The sequence below is a fragment of the Rhincodon typus genome, chromosome 6 (assembly GCF_021869965.1).
Source record: "Rhincodon typus isolate 14 chromosome 6, sRhiTyp1.1, whole genome shotgun sequence".
Classification (NCBI taxonomy): Eukaryota; Metazoa; Chordata; class Chondrichthyes; order Orectolobiformes; family Rhincodontidae; genus Rhincodon; species Rhincodon typus.
Window position 1 is genome coordinate 96036336 of NC_063337.1, and position 17730 is coordinate 96054065.

Consider the following 17730-nt stretch of genomic DNA (forward strand, 5'->3'; position numbering starts at 1 on the left):
GTTCTGAGGAAGGGTCACCGGACCCGAAACGTTAACTCTGTTTTCTCCTCCACAGATGCTGCCAGACCTGCTGAGCTTTTCCAGCAACTTTGTTTTCGAACCAAAAAATACAGCAGACTGGAATGCTAGCCCGAAAGTGAAATGAAAGTATATCGCACCTGCTTTGTCTTTGTTTCATATGCACTGATATTGTTAGATAAAAGTAAAATACTGCAGATACTAGAAACCTGAAACAAATACAGAAAATGATGGACAAACTTAGCAGGGCTCACAGCATCTTGACGGAGAAAAACACAGTTAACATTTGAGTCTAGTATGACTTTTCTTCAAAATCAAGAAGTCATCCTGAACTTGAAACGTTAGCTTTGTTTCTCTCTCCACAAGCTGCCAAACCTGAAGCGTTTTTCCACAATTCTGACTTTGTTTCATCCATATTATTAGTTACCTCCAGAAGTCGAACATCCAGACGTTTCAAAATCTCAGGACTATCGAACTGTGCGTTGGTGGCTCTGACAGCTGTCTCAAGGATTCCAGTCAGATTATGCTGATACAAAGTTGACGCTGATCTCGCCAGTTCTGGCCTATAATACAATAATGGCGCCATACAAAATCACTGTAACAATTTTAATTCCTCACACAATTATCCTGTGGCTCTTCTGACTAACTTGACAAAACTTCAAAACCAATTACAAACACATCACATTCACACAACTCAAGCTAAATCACACATCAAAGTATAGAGACTCATTAGATCACACATTGTCTGATAATCAATTCTACACGAAGGCTGATAAACAGACTGACGTCATCAGTCTGCTGCACTGCTAATGATTCTCGCAACCTCCACAGTCTCAGGCAAAATCAAATCATTCAAACTTCCAAGAATGCTTTTCTACAGCAAGTTTAGTTTTAAACTTCATAACACTTCCATAGCAAAGACTGCATGCTTCCACCCACCTCTCCTCTCCTCTGCATCTTCTCACTTTCTCTACCTTAAGACATCACAATGCTGAACGATACCCTGTCATTCTCCGCCTCTTCTAAGTGTTAGCTCAAGCAAAATCCTTCTGCCACATCTCTCATCAACGTATAATTGCAATGGCTCCAGAACCAAGTCTCAAATGTAAAATTCTTTGTGTTTTCATAGCCACAAATGATTTCTGTTTTTGCATCCATAGTTGCCACAATCTCTGCTCTCATTCCAGCCACATTGAACGCTAAGTCACACCATCAGAATCCATGCCATCGACTGTTCAAAGGTCCCACAAACTCGAATTCTCTCCATTAACCATCACCCACCCACCTCCAGTGTGTTTCTGGACAGACTCCTCAAGTTTTTTTCTGCTGTCTTTTCTCATCCAGCCTGTGAGAAAATTTGTTTCTACATTGAAGACATGATAAACACTATCTGCTGTTAAGTGTCCAAATTTTAAAATGTGTTTATCAGCTTCACCACAGTTTGAAAAGAAATCATGGAAAATGCTTGCAAACTTGATGCAAAGATATCAGCACTGAGTACTTCATACAGAGGTGTAGCAAACTTAAGTAGAAGTCCTTTTACTCAGTTCCAGCAACACGCATTAGCCCAGCCTCTCAGTACCACTTTCCTGTCCAATGTGATAGTTTAATTGAACTCTGTCATTTTCTGAGTTGGAGGACCAACACTGACCAGATTTGTACCCATTCTCCTTTTGTCACCATTAGCTTTTTGCTTTCAGCCAATTAGATCGCAAGTTCAAGTTAAATTCCCTGCTTAACATCTTCCAACCATTCACTGATTCCCTCCAACTTAAAACTCCTCCCAGCCCAAAATTTTGCTCACCCCCTCCTGAAATCATCTTATTTGGCTCAGCATTAAATTGTTGCTGATGACATTTACGTAGAGAACTTTGTGATTTCCCTACTTTAAATCTGCTGTACAACTGCAAGACTAGATGATCTAGTGCAGATTCATAAGAGGTCCATGAGTGGAGAGAGAGCTTGTTAACTTACTTGGCTACTCAGCATAAATACTTTTTGTACTCATTTTGAAACCCAGCCCTAAAGAAGTCCAAAGCACACTTTGGGAGATGGGGATGGGGGCAATCCAAAACCATCATAATTAGAGTATTCTGTATTTAAAATAATCCAAACTTACTCTACAAGAGAGTTCCTATTTCCCCTCTGTCGCTCTGATAAACTTGCTCATCTCTGTCCATTAAACTCTGACAGGAGTGATCTCTCCCTCTTTAGCTGGGCTCTTCATCTCTCCTTTCTACCAATCAAGTGCAAGTGTGCCATGGAAATCTGCATGAGTTACAAAGTGTGATGAAATTTAGTGAATATGAGAAAAGGTTAAATAAGTTAGATTGACTTTTTGTGGACATGAAATGCCTTTGGAGCAACTGATTGGAAAATTGTGGTTGGAACTAAGGAAACAGATTACGCAAATGTTTCACTATACTGGAAGACTGAATACTACATACAGGAGAGTAAAAAAAAGGGAAAGATCAAGATGAAGTGAGGTGGAACTCACTCACATACAGAATAACGTGGCACAGTTATGATAATATTCTTTCAAGTGTACGATATAAATGGGATTAAAAGATGACTTGGCTAGGTGATGAAAAGAATGGATTGAGCGATACTGTGAAACATGGTTGATTTGTGGAAGAGGAACAGACTTGTTTGAGAAATGTGCTCACAATCCTAAGAAATATTCCATGTAATTCTCTTCATGTTGCATTTAAGGTTGGTGAGGCAATATGCAGATGAATTTTGAATTCTGCAGGATAAGGAACAGCTCCAATCCATTGGGAATTCATTATCTGAACTTAGGCCGTTGGGAACGGACAATGTCTCACTAACATTCCACGTGTCTTACACAATCTCATTTGGAAATTGGGAGACTTTTCCAAGTCTTTCCCTCACAGAGATTGCTTCATCTTTGAAGGAAACGGCTATTAAACCAATGGGTCAAGCAGAGGATCATGCCTTTTCCCAATGGGTTCAACAGCAGTTCCCCAAGCTCCTGCTCAAAATTGTTGGAAGTGCTGATAGAATTACTGCAATTTAGTGAATCAGTAGTTGTACTGGACTGTTGCCAGTTAGTAACCTCCGTCTTGCCTAATTTCAATCGTGATTCTCTCATCTAACAAAACTTCCAAATATATCTTGGTAACATGAAAGAGCTAGTACTCACTTCAGCAAGTCCATGAGGTGTCGAACAAAATCTCCTTGACCTAGTAGCAAGTAACGCCGCACAGCCTTAATGTGTTCCAGCAAGTGGTAATTCTGGTTGAGGACATCCAGCAAGTATTTGCTGGTTAAATGATAAGCTGAGTCAATTTTTTCTTGAAAAGCACCTTCCAAATCAGTGAACAACTCAGCAGCTAGAATGGAATTAACAAAACTAAAATAAAACCAAACATATCAGTGTACCTGACCTTTTATGTAATAACTTACTGCAATTTAATGGTTCAGTCAGTTGCATATAATCATTCACAACTTTTCAAGTCAAAGAATCTTAAAGCTAAAATAATGTTTGCATAAAAGTGCTATCTGATTAACTATTCACAAAGCAAATAGATAAGCCAGCTCCACTTACAAACCATGTGACTTAAGATTTAAACTATTTAATATGGATATCTTTAAGCTATTATTGATTGTTCAGGCAACAAATTCACATTATTTTGCATATCAATTAATAAGAGTTAGTGCTCTGGTTCAGAAAAAAAATCCATCAAATTACAGTGCTCTAGCACAACCAAAAACAAACCCATGAAGTGTGCACTTTCATCTTTCCTTCAATTTCTTCCACACTAACAAGTTCATTAGAAAGTAGCCTGAAAGGTAGGGTACTTTGAAAGCAATGAAGATTCATGTGAAATACAAGACTTTTACCATCTTTTGGTGAAACAGCAGATTTTGTCACAGCCATCATCATTTTTGCTGTTGGAGTTCGGTCCTGACACACTTGATGCAAGAAATTGATAGATTTTCCAATCAAAAGCACCTGGAGGCAGAAAGAAATAGAACTTTTGTTTTTAAAGACGTGAAAAGGAACAAAGATACCAACTTCTGCCAATCCTAGCTTAGTACAAGAGTACTGAGGCCAAATGGGTCTTTCCAGTGAGATCAATCACCTGCGTGCAGTTTGGGAAATCAGCATGGTGCAGGTGCTGGTCAGGGCCCACCAGTCCCTCAAAGTTGCCAAGGTCTTTTTCTCAGGGTAGGGGAGTCCAAAACTAGAGAGCACAGGCTCAAGGTGAGAAGGGAAAAATTTAAAAGGGACATGAGGGGCAACTTTTTCACACAGAGGGTGGAGCATGTATGGAACGAGCTATGAGACGAAGCTGTGGAGGTGGGTATAATTACAACATTTAAAAGGCATCTGGATGAGTACATGAATAGGAAGGGTTTAGAGGGATATGGGCCAAATGGGACTACATTAGTTTAGGATTTCTGGGTGGCATGGACAAGTTGGACTGAAGGGTCTGTTTCTGTGCTGCATATCTATGTTATCAAAAGCATTCTGGAATCAGTTGGAGAAACACAGAAACAAAGCAGAAATTGAGAGAAGGTTACTCGAACTAAATGTTAACTTTGCTTTCTCTTGACAAATGCTACGAGACCTGCTGAGTTTGTCCAGCAATTTCGGTTTTTGTTTCCGATTTCCAGCATCTGCAGTTCTTCAGGTCTTTTTTTGGAAAAGCACACATTCAGCTAGCCATTTAAAATTGTGCTCCAAAGCGTGGAATGAAACTGCAGTTGATTACCTACACTTAAAATAACAATTGTTTTACTAACCCCATTGTTTTACTTACCTAATACCCCTAAATAATTCCTTCACAAGGACCTACAGTTCACTAAAACTCATTATTAACTCTGAGAACATTGACCTTCTTTAGTCATTAATCAATAATGCACCTTATACATTGATGCAATCCTCATTTGCACACAAGATTGAAAACATTGCTTCTGCCTCCAGAGCCATTTAATGAAATGGGCTCCCAAATGTTCCCCGATTGCCACATGTTCAGGTTTAAAGGCTCATGCAATAGGTGGCATCTGTGACAATGCAACACTCCCTCAATACCATTGGTGCTGCTGCAACCAGAGTGAGGCATCAACAGAATTAAAGCCAGTGACAACAGCTTTAAATAAGTTAAATTCAAAATTCAGCATCATTTTAGGGAAGATCACTTGATAATTAATATTTTGGTACAGCTTAAACTGAAGTTGCAGAATAAAAACATTTCAGTGTGGTTGTAAAGGGGCCACACCACAACACAGAAAATTTATTTATAGGATATGCCAAGGTCACTATCCATTTCATATTTTTTGCTCATTCTTAACTGCCCTCAAGAACATTATGGTGACAACTGAGTAGTTTGTCTCGGTAGAAAATGGTCAATAACATTGCTCAAGAACAAAAACAGAAGTTGCTGGAAAAGCTCAGCAGGCCTAAGGAAAGGTCACCTGGCCCAAAATGTTAACTCTGATCTTTCTTCACAGATGCTGCCAGACCTGCTGAGCTTTTCCAGTAACTTTGTTTTTGTTCCTGATTTACAGCATCTGCAGTTCTTTTGGTTTTTATTCCATAATATTGCTGTTGTCATTGGCCAACAGTCACACAAAGGCTAGTCTGGGTAAGGATATTACTGAACCAGTTGGATTTTTATGACAATGCAGTAGATTTATAGTCAAGATGAGAGATATAGCTTTTTTAATTCTGAACTTATTTAATTGGCTGAATGTAAATTCCCCATTGCTGTGCAGGGATTTGAAAATATTTCTGGAGTATTAGTTCAGGTCTCTAGGTTATTAGCTGAGAAACTGGCTCATTGTTACTATGCCCATAGCTAAGTACCATACACTGGTTTACAAAATGGTTCGGAAATCATTTGATCCCAATAGGCACCTTATAAATTAGACTGATTTCAAGTTAAATATTTTGATAAAGATTCAAAAGTAACAGGGAAGGGCAGTAAAGGATGTGTTTTTATATAGTGCCCCAGCATACACTGAGCACACCAAAGTATTGGTACAGCCAACAAATCAAGGTTGAAGTGCAGTTACTCCTGTTTTTGATGCTATCCAGAAAAGCCGAAGTCTCACAACCATTAGCAGTTATTGGTGTTTGTTGCTAGGAAAATAATGGCCAACTAAGTGCAAAACTCCCTGTTCTACTTTCAAATATTCATTTATATCCACCTCAACATAGTCTAGGACAGGGCTGAACATTGTCCCCAGCTGGGAGGACAGCAGTGTCCGAAGCACCTGCACCATCAATGGCCTTATCAGTATTTGGTGTATGTAATTTTCCTGCCAAGATGCAGAAGTGTGTAAATGTCATGTAGAAATGAATCTCTGGCATCAAATTTTAGAACAATGCCCGAGAAATCACCTTTCTGGCCTTATCCATTGTGATGAAAGATGGTATCATTGACTTTCTCAGCGTATATTTGTCATGCCACAGTCTGTCAGTCTTCACCGTTGGATCGGAAGCTACAAAAAACTTCAAACAATAGTGAGGAGAAGGCATGACATACTTAGTAATAATAATAATAATTATTATTCTATATACAACAGTACAATATTCTGTTCACCACTGATACTTAGGCACTTTCACAAACTCGGTGGTAACTAAAGCTCTAATTTTACAATTATGCTTGTCACGGATGCTTGTTTAAACTTCTGATTATACCTTTTTAATTGGTAGGAAATTACACAAGGCAGCAATTTACTAAGATTCAAAATAAAGTGCTGAGGCAGTGAACGAATACAATTCGGTCAACCTCATTTTAAGGGCATGATTTAATTTTGTTCTAGCTTTATGGCTGAAACAAGGATGGATTGTGATACGTTCCCATCAACAGGAAGCGCTAATAAAAGCTGGTTAATACATTTAGAGTCGGTAGTGAAGAATTCAGTAGTTGCAGCCGAGCAAACGCAAACTTCTGACCTCATGGTTTTAGAATTTTGATTTTTATTTCTGTTAATTATTGTTATAAGTGGTGATTTGCATAATTACAGTATTCATTAAGTGCTCCCTTCACTGTAAATGTTACTCTATTCAATCAGCACTTGACTAAAAAATGAGCTTTATTCAATTTTACAGTAATGGATTCCAAAAAGCACAAAAAAACAATTAAATTGACAACAATGTAATGGTTTGGTGGCAAAAGGCCAAAGATGAGGCACAGTCCTAAAAATAAATAAGTTTCAAGGTTACCAAGAGCACAATTACAACTGCTGTGATGAGGAACAGCAAAACAGGAATCCATGGGATTAGACACGGATCACTACATATCTTTACTTGTACTTTAGTTTCACTTGCAACTTGGAATGTGGGCACTGACTAAGCCAGCAAATATTACCATCCCTAGTTGCCCTTGAAGTGATGCTGAGCTGCCTTCTTGAACCACAGTCTGTTTGGCGCAGGAAGACCCACAATTCCAGTAGGGAGGGAGTTCCAAGATTTTGACCTAATAATACTGAAGGAAAGGTCATATATTTCCAGGTCAGGACGATATGCTCCTAGGAGGGTAAGTTGCAGATGATTGTATTCCCACGTATCTGTTGCTCTTGTCCTTCTGGATGTAGTGGTTATGGGTTTGGTAGATGTAGTCGAAGGAGCATTGGTGAATTTTTGTGGTGCATCTTGTACACAGTACAAACTTTTGCTTCCGTCAATGATGGAAGGTATGAATGCTTTAGGAAATGGTGCCAATCAAGCAGGCTGTTTTGTCCTGAATGGGACCAAGGACTGCTGTGACTGCTCTGAATTGCCCACTCCACCTCTTTTCATCACATATGACTTGGACACCATTAACAGATCTGAGCTTTATATTAATTCCAACATAATCCAAAACAGGATTGCAGCCTCTCCTTGCAGTTATCTATGTGCAAACTTTGGATGTACGTGGAATAATAGGCAAGGACAAATACAACCAGCAGTCTCAGAAGCCTTGATTTAGGGTAGCACACTTATAGATGCAGTTCGCTACTGCAATACAGTGGTTACGGAATATAAATTACACAACACGGGTTAATAGCAATGCCAGAATTCTGGAATAATGAAGCATGACTTTTGTTTAAAAGACAGAAAGATTATGATAAAGTATATCACAAAATACCAGCGATGAGGAAATAGATTCAGTATATGGGGTAGTTATTAGTTTATAATTTTTGGAATTCAATCCTGCATGTACGCATTACTGCTAAGGTCAGCATTATTGCCCATCCCCAATTGCCCTTGAGAAAGCAGTGGTGAATTGCCTTCTTAAAATTCAGCAGTCCTGTGGGCAGCACGGTGGCTCAGAAGTTAGCACTGCTGCCACACAGCATCAGGGAATCAGGTTCAATTCCAGCTTTGAGTGGCTGTAAATGTTTGCACATTCTCTGTGTCTGTGTGTGTTTCCAACAGGCGGTTTGGTTTCTTCCCACAGTCCAAAGATATGCAGGAACAAAAACAGAAGGTGCTGGAAAAGCTCAGCAGGTCTGGCAGCATCTGCAAAGAAAAATTAGAGTTAATGTTTCAGGTCCAGTGACCCTTCCTCAGAAAGATATGCAAGTTAGGTGGATAGGTCATGGTAAATTGCCTCCTAGTGACCAGGGATGTGCAAGACAGTCAATCTGCATGTAGGTACAACCACAGTAGTGTTTTATGGTTTCAAGACAACAACAAGGGGATGTTTTAGAAGATTCTCACAGGAAGTTACATTTGCATTTCACTGCCCTCGTTTTGTGTAGTTTACTTTGTTTTTATTTATGTAGGCAATATGGTTACTGCATAGATTTTTACAAATTACTTTCTGTATCCAATGTTACTGTGTAAAAACCTGTGCCCTCCATCACCCAAAAGGACAAGGGGATCAGGTGCATGAAAAGCCTATTTTCTTCAGGTCATAGGTCCTCTTGACTTGGAAATATATTATTGTTCCTTCACCAACACCGAGTCAAAATTTTAGAACTTTAAGTAATATATCTGTGGGAGTACAAGACAGTGGATTAGCCATAGTAAATACAGGGCTAGAAGGATAGGGTGGTTATGGTCTTTGGAAGATTGGTGTCAATTCGAGGGGCCGAATGGCCTCTTTCTGCACTGCAGGGATTCTATGATTCCTTTGGTAGAAGTACTCCCACAGAGGGAGGCACACAAAATGAAAATAGTTTACCTCATGGTATGTATCCTCCAACTCTCCGTCATAAATCCAACGGTAAAGGAAGTTAAGGATGGGATGAGATACAAGGCTAAGAATGTGTTGCACCAGTGATCTCATGTATGGGTCCCCAGTTTTAGTGTAAGCATGGACAGCAGATGCCAACTCGCCACCTTTCCTCCCTGAGCAAACAAAACAGAAAAACACATTCCAAATTACAGAACCCTTTCAAAAATAAAAACAAGCTAAATTCCTTCAAAGTGTAAAATGTCCTTATCTAGAAAGCCCAGCATTGAAGGATAGAAGCAGAGACAGTATATACACAGTTATATAAGCTTTCATTTACAGAAATACACATCTCCCAACTTAATCACATTAGTTTCAGATTGTCCTGAGGGACACAAGTGAATCCCAAGTTAGTCTTCACCAGTTGCATAAAGTTAAACACAATTAATACATAGTTAAGAAAGGGATCCAAAATGTTGAACTTCACACTAATAAAGCTGACCTCACTTATTTCACATTTTTCTGGAATATTTTAACTCCTAAGAACTCAAAAAAGTACAAATTTGCAATAACAAACAAACCTGCAATTAACTCTTGTCAATCTTTCACTCTCTCAAACATTTCCACTTATGGATGCTTTCTCAAACAATATATTTTGTATCATTCATGGCCAGTCCATCCCAATATTAACACAACCTATGAATAAAAGTTGCAATCTCAGTTGGCTGTCTCTTTGCGACCCATTCATGCTCTCAGCCCACATTCCTGGTTTTAGAGTCTGTACCAATTACAAACATACCAGATTCCATTAATGTCTCTCACTCTCTTTAACCCTTCAATAATCTTGGCCCACCTGCACCCTTCACTCTGCCAGAGAAACAAGTTTTCCCAGCTTAGATTCCTTACATGAAGTATAAATTTGTTGCTCTTTTCTATACTGATTCCAGTGCCAGGACATCTTTGTTGCAGCACACTGAACAGAAATGTTCCCAGTGCTCTAATGTTGGGGTTCCAGGGGTCAGGCTACATCCAATGCTCCAACTGAGGCTGTCTAACTCATTATACCCTTTGAAGACCAGTGTTCTACTGATCTGACAATATATGCAAGGATACTGTTAGTTTTCATTGCGCTGTTATGCATTATACTACTAGTGACCCTGAACTTTACATCAGTAGCCCAGATCTCTCGCCCAGTGCTGTCCTTTAACTCACAGTTAATTGTGTTCTCTTTTGATTTCTCTGTTGCCAGTCTCACTACCCCATCAATACTAAATACCAGTTGCTGCAGATCAACTCACCTTCACAAGGTAACTGGTTCCTTCAGCTTCTGGATTGTCTGCTGTTTTATTGTATTACCTCTTCCTTTGCAACTTGTAACTGATTTCATATTTTGTCTTCAGCCTTAAACTATTTCTTGTATGCTATAAACAATAATCACCTCACCACTGGTCTCTTGGTCACCCACTAGCCATCTTTTAACCATTTTTATTCTGTTCCATTCATAACCATCCTTTTGGTGTAGCAACTTAGCAAATGTTAAATTCTCTTCAGGAGCTTAGCTCCAATTCTTGTAGAATAATTGATAATATGTCATTGTATCAAATGTTTTGCTGAAACATATTGCTTTGTAATCACAGGGAAATATTCAGATAAGCAAATAAAAATGAGTTTTTCACGAACATTAGCAAATAGATGAAATAAATGTTAAGACCCAATTTGGTTACTGGCTCTGTCTTCCAAATGGTTTCTTTTAAAAAGAGATAAACAAAGGAACATCTTATTTTAATTTGCAATTACAAAATGGTGCAGAAACCTTAAACATCCTGACTGACCCTGGCAATGATCAACAAGTGCTGCAAGTGTCTTCAGTCTCATCTTGGGATCATAAGTCCAAATCAGCAGGCGGCGGAGTGTTAGGTTACTTTCCAGACCAACATTTACACCTTGGTCATCTTCCACTTGTATCTGTGGGTTTCAGTTTGAAAGAAAATGGCAAATAAATTTCAACTACAAAATACATAAATTACAGGAACTCAACACATTCAATCCAGGACTCAGGAGAATTTATTTATCGTCTTCTCTACACACTTGCTGAGTTTGCCTTTCAATAAATATTAATAAATCCTAAATGCATTCTTCTAGTGCATCCAACTACTTGTTTCTTAACATCATAATCCCCTTCTGTCAAACCCAAGACATTGTCCCTGTTCATCTGCTTCCTTCCTTTCACACTACATAGGGTCAGCACAATGTTTGTTGATCACTTGTTATTTATATTCTTCAGATGGTTTTATAGCTGATGTCCCCTCCATCACTAATGCTAGGACTCAGGAACGGTGGTTCAAAGGAGCAGAGAAACCCTTGAAGCAGACAGAAAAATTTAAGTTCTCCTCAGAAACTCATCTCCATTCCAGGTAGGAAACTGGTAGGTATTATTCCCTTGGTTCTTGTGACTGGACATTGATTTAAGGTAAGGGCACAAGTGGAGCTTAAAAACATTACAAAGATAATTAGCATTTTAGAACTTGAATTGAAAGAATTTGTCCACATTCTGTTGAGTTAAAACAGGTCTGGGAAGCTCACGGCCATGATTGGCACACCCCGCTCTATATGGAGAAATTCTAGATTCATTGGGTGGTGTGGATGACCATGTGTGCAGGAGGTGCCTCTGCAAGTGTTAGGGACTCATTAGTGCGGGGTTAAAAAATTGGCTTAACAGCAAGACATAGACAGTGGGTATAATGGGCATGTTCCCTAAAAGGTGGTGACTAGTAGTGTCACACAAGAATCTTTCAAAATACATGATCCATTCAATTAGATATTTGTGAAAACTTTATGCCAAAACTGTAATTGCCCTCAAACATTTTATGAGCCCAAGGCATACAAGGTTTGATCATTATCCTCAAAGCTGAATGATTCTTCAGATATCTCACATGTTGACTCCTGGGCACGATTCAAGAAAAAAAAAAACTGTCGTTTGCAATGAAGGCTCTATCTCCTTCCTGTTAAATCACTTAAAATCAAAACTTCTAACCCATATTTCAATCATTTTTTTCCAGAAGTTCAATTACTTATATTTTTCCTCCTGTTCTCTAGTCAGCTTTTTCAAAGTCCAATGAGTATTTTCAAATTCTGACAGTTTTCTGCAACACAATCCACAATTTTCATCCTCTCAAACTCAAATTGTTCCCTAAAAAAAAAGTAGATAGGTGGATGAAATCCAGTTTGAATATTTATTTCTGCCATCCTTCACACCAGCAGATTAATATTCTGGCTTTCTCAAAGAGCTTTCATCCAAAAATAACTAATAAAATTTTGACTCTAAGCCTGGGGACATTTTACTATGTTAAAGATAGAATGTAAATTCAGGTTATTGTCAAAAAATCTGACAGACTTCCAACAAGAAAATTCAACATGTAAAAGCAGAGCAAAGGCTGCATTATTAACCTGTAACCTTCAATGTCTTACAAGGGATTTGAGCTATCAATAGATCAAATTGCAAAACAAAATGAGGAAAATATCCTTCTATAAATTCAACCAGAACTGTTAATCTACAAATAAAACATGGAAACAGTTAATGGAATTATATTGTGGTTATTTGTCAGCCACAGACTAACCATTACTGTCTTATAAGTAACTACCATGGGCTTAAACCTTGAAAATGCATTTGTGACTTACTGCATCTTTAATCCATTTCCATTCTAATTATAAATATTTGATGTTTCAAACTGTTCTGTTATATCAAGACATTATTCTACTTTTTCCACTGTACAACATGTAACTCTTGTCCTCTAAACACTGAGTGCCAGAATCTACTGGTAGTAAAGGACCTTTTGCGGGGAGGTCTTCAATAGCAATGAAAAGGCAGGCAAAGTAAAAAGCAAACTGCATAGGTTATAAGGTGTCTGTTCTGTGGCAAATGGCAACTAATGTGGGGAAAATGCACAATAAACCCAGGTAAGGAAATATCATACACAGCAGTGCTTAATTTGATCTTCAAGCCTCAAATTCTCCTTCCATAAATGGCAGCCAACTTATCTGTTGAGTACAAAATCTGAACTGCTGGTGTTAGTGTAGGTGATCGCCACTTTGAAATGTGAAGAGAAAATAATACTGGAAATTCAAATTAAATAAATGATGAGTTTTAATGAATAAATAATTGTACAATCAAAATACTTTTAAAAAACCAAACTAATCATCTGACACAGCACTCAAATTCATTCTGAATCACTTAACTATAGCATTGTTATTAGAATCCCACTGTGGATCAGATTTGGCAACTTCACTTACAAAATCATCTCTTCACAACAAATCATCTTCCAAACCATCCACCAACTTGGATAACCTACATTTTGAGCAATTTGATGCCAATACTAGCAGCTTATGACTTGATGGTAAAATCACAGAAAACATCAAGTGGGGCAACACATTATATTTTCCTTCGTGAAGGTTTTTATTCTCCATTAAGCATTTGCATCAAATGGCATGGGTGGACATGAACTTTAAAAGACTCGCTGAGGCACACTTAAAGATTAAACTGTTGAAGTCAGACCCACTTATTTAACAGCAATTTGGGTGTTTTCTCCACAGATGCCTTTTGATTTCATTAAGTGAATGGGACCTGAACATTGTCTACAGTAATACTCTGTGGTTTACTACTACTTCTTCCAATGTAGTACATTTATTCATTGCTTGTGGTCTCTTCTACGTTGGATAGACCAAATGCAGTCCAAGTGACTGTTTTATGCAATACATTTGTTTAGTCCATGACCAAGACCATAAGTGTCCTGGCACTTGTCATTTTAATATTTGACTTTGCTGATTTAATATTTGACTGATTGATAATTCTGTCCGCGGCCTACTATTGTTTCAATAAAGCTCAACGCAAGCCTGAAGAGCAGCACCTTTTCTGTCTCATCAGTCTACAGACTTTCAATTCCATGTTATGCTCAACAAGTATACATTAGAACACGTGCTTCTATCTTGTACTGTGTTTTTTTTTGCTACTTGTTCCTTTCTTTATCCCTTCATGTTACATTCATGTTATGTAGCTGTCATCCCTCATTTGGAAATGACTTTTTTTTTTAATTGATCCATTACCACTCATTGGGCTTTCATTTCAGAATTTTGTGATTCCATCTATCATTTACTTCACTCCGCTCCATAACAGATGTCCCCTCACACTGGTTTAAAAACCCTGTCATTTGGGGAAGCTATGGCCTAGTGATATTATCGCTGGACTGTTAATCCAGAGACACAGATAATGTTCTCGGGACCCAGGTTTGAATCCTGCCACAGCAAATGTGGAATTTGAATTCAATAAATATCTGGAATTACAGTCTAATGACGACCATAAATCCATTGCTGATTGACGAGAAAAACCCATCTGGGTTACTAATGTCCTTCAGGGAAGGAAACTGCCATGCCTACCTGGTCTGGCCACATGTGACTCCTGACCCACAGCAATGTGGTTGACTCTCAACTGCCCTCTGGGCAATAAATGCTAACAGTCCAGAGACGTCCTCATCCCATGAATAAATAAAGAAAAATTTCCATTTTTCCTTAAATCTGATGAAAGGTCAATCTGAAATGTCTACTCTGCTTCTCTTGAAGATGCTGACTGATCTGTTGAGTATTTCCAGATATTTTTTCTCCTGATTAATGAAGCCGTATTCTTTGAACAGGCCATCAGGATATAGACTTCCCATACCTCCGATTGACAAATTCACTTTACCTTCATCCGTCCAATCATTATAGACATGCACAAAATTACAGGGAATTTGATTTTTGGCATGGTTTTACTTTTGAAAATCACCACAGGGTTTAATTTCATTCCATCAGCCTTTCAGGCTGGTATCACCCTGTCTAACCTTCTGTAGTTTACACTGGAACTGTTTTTGAACTTTCCAATTCCACAGTTTGGCTGCTGGATGTATCAAAATTCATGCATGTTTCATACAGGTTGCCACTATATCATTGTGGCACTCATGCTCTGGCCACTGTCAGATGAAGAAACAGATCTGACATCGAAACCTTTTGATAGTCTCTGAGCAATTTTAGTCTTTTGCTGCCACGTTCATTCTGCAAAGCAGCTACACCAAATAGCTGTTGCACAGAAACAGGCCTGGTTTGATTCGGCTTATGCCTGGTGCATTTTTTATGCCTGTATAACCGTTCTGATCATTTGAGGGCTAATACATGCTTCTCAAGTCAGGCCAATGGAGAAGTCCCTGTTCTCATGATACAGCTAAGTCTTGGGCATCTTCAGGGTGGATTTTTCTTCTACCATTCTCACACCATATTTTCACTAACAGCACATGTTCTCATTGGAACAGTTATTTGACAGCAAATAGCAAGTTCTTGTAAGAGTACAGCTAAGTCTTTCTGAACATGATCATTTATAAGTTTCACGCCTTTTAAAAAAAGATTCAGCTTGTCTACTCCTACCACATTTCTCCCCAGTATACACCATCTGTCTCCTTGTGCCCACTCAATCTGTCCAAATCTTTATGCAGTCTCTTTGAAGCCTCTTCCAACTTCCACCCACACCTAGCTTTGTATCCGCACCAAACCTAGACATTTCTCTCAGTCTCTTCATTTAATTCATGAATGTAGACAGCAAGTAGAAGAAACCCCAGCACTGATCCTTGTGGTATTCTACTTGTCACAGCATGCCTACCTGAAAATGCCTCATTTATTCCTACTCTCTGCTTCCCAGCCATGCTATTATCTCACTCCAAACTCCTCAGCCTTTATCTTCTATATTAACCGTTCATGGTGAATTATTAAATACTTTTTCTTGAAATCCAGGTATACTGCTGGTTTCCCTTTATCTCTCCTACTAGCTGAATCTTCAAATAACTCAATTTATTGAATAAGATTTCCTTTACATGAATCATGTTGACTTGTAATTATATTACAGCTGGTCTAAGAGTATCATCAGGATTTTCTTAACAAGGTTCCAGCATTTTCTGGACAATGGACATCAGGGTAATTGGTCTATAATTCACCATTATCCCTCTTTCCCCTTTCTTGCCAACTTCCAATCTGTTGTGACTACTCTAGAATCGAGGAAATATTGCAATTCATGATCAGTGTATTACCCACTACTTTAGATATAGGTCACCTGGTCCTAAGAATTTGTATTTTAGTTCCTTAAAGCTCTCCAGTACTTCCTCTCTGTTAATATTACTTTCCTCAGTCATATTAACACCTAAGTTATCATCCATTCCTGCTGTGTAACTTATGTCTTCACAGTAGAAGAGACACACAAAATGCTGCAACTCTCTCCATGTAACATCACTTGGATTTACCCAAGATAAACAGACTGCAGCAGTTCAAGAAGATAGCTCATCACCACTTTCTCAAGGGTAACTAGGAACTAGGGATGGGCAATCAATGCTGGCCCAGTCAGTAATGCCCACATTTCATGAATAATAAAGAGAGTTGACATAGTAGGTAACGTGCAGGGAGTGGAAATAGGCAAAAACAAAAAATTGGCATGGGGTATGTGGGGCCAAGCAGCTGGGTTCAGGGCATGGGTTGGAATGAATGGAATGAAAAGGGAGTGTATGGAGGTGAGCAGGAGTGAGTGCTAAAGGAATATTTTATTTTGTATTCTTTTATTTTTGATCATAGAACTGGAGCCCTCAGGCCGGCTTTCCACCTATCCTGTCTTGGTATATGGAAGCCTCCTGAGCTCTGCCTGGCACAATTCCAAATACAGTCCAGTCCTTGGACCATAAGCGGGGTGACACGTCAGCCATATTTCAGGACCAAAGTTGTGGAGCTGGAAATCTTCCTGTCTCTGCGTACCTAACCTGGGAATAAATGTTGGGGCCTAACTTTATTCTCCACTGCAAGGGGGCTCAAACTCAGTTTGGAATTGGAGGTAAAAAGAAGCCATAAGATTTGAATCTAGAAGGAAAAGAAAAACCTACAGTGGTCATCATATTGAAAGGAAGTTAGCTGTCAGCTTAGAAAGAGCTGTACAGAAGCTGTGCGAACAGACTAGTAAAGTGGTCTTTGCATGCCAAAGGCAGGACAAGTAGCTGAAGAGTCTGCAGTCATGAGGTTGTCAAAGAAACTGTGGACGGTTGCATGGTTAAAAGTTAATAGAAGGATCCCAACATTTCTTGTAACTTGGAGAGTAATTGGGACACTGAAGGTAATTCACAGTGAATTCGAGGAGTACGGGTTGGTTCCAAATAACTGAATAGACTTTCATGATTCTTGTAAAATTTACAGAGATATGTGGGAACTCTTTTTGGATGTAGGAGTAAAAGTAGAACGGAATTTATAACACAATACTTTGGAAAGACTTGTGCTAAGTTGTGGCAGCTGGTCTGCTTCATTTCTCTTTATCTACAGTAAAGTTTGATTTTATTTAAAAATGTGAAATTTTGTGGTGCAATTTTTTTCAGTTAATTACAGGGTGTTCAGCTTTCTCCATTAATATGCCTGTCTCTAAACCAATTCTAACAATAGTAAGGTTAACAATTCTGTACCACTAACATGATCACTTTCACAGAAGGAAAATACTTTCAATTTACAGAATATGTATAGACAAGACAGTCTA

At 38.6% G+C, this 17730-nt stretch overlaps 1 protein-coding gene across 1 annotated transcript in view; it reads right to left on the reverse strand.

Annotated features, from left to right (window-relative positions):
- tubgcp3 (tubulin, gamma complex associated protein 3) overlaps positions 1-17730 on the reverse strand; it is a 60688-nt gene that overhangs the window by 20425 nt on the left and 22533 nt on the right. The window contains exons 10-15 of the mRNA XM_048598420.1: positions 10985-11117; positions 9162-9328; positions 6389-6499; positions 3883-3994; positions 3182-3371; positions 446-581 (exon numbers count right to left, since the gene is read on the reverse strand). Of these exons, the coding sequence (XP_048454377.1) occupies positions 446-581; positions 3182-3371; positions 3883-3994; positions 6389-6499; positions 9162-9328; positions 10985-11117 (849 nt within the window). The remainder of the gene's footprint in view (positions 1-445; positions 582-3181; positions 3372-3882; positions 3995-6388; positions 6500-9161; positions 9329-10984; positions 11118-17730) is intronic.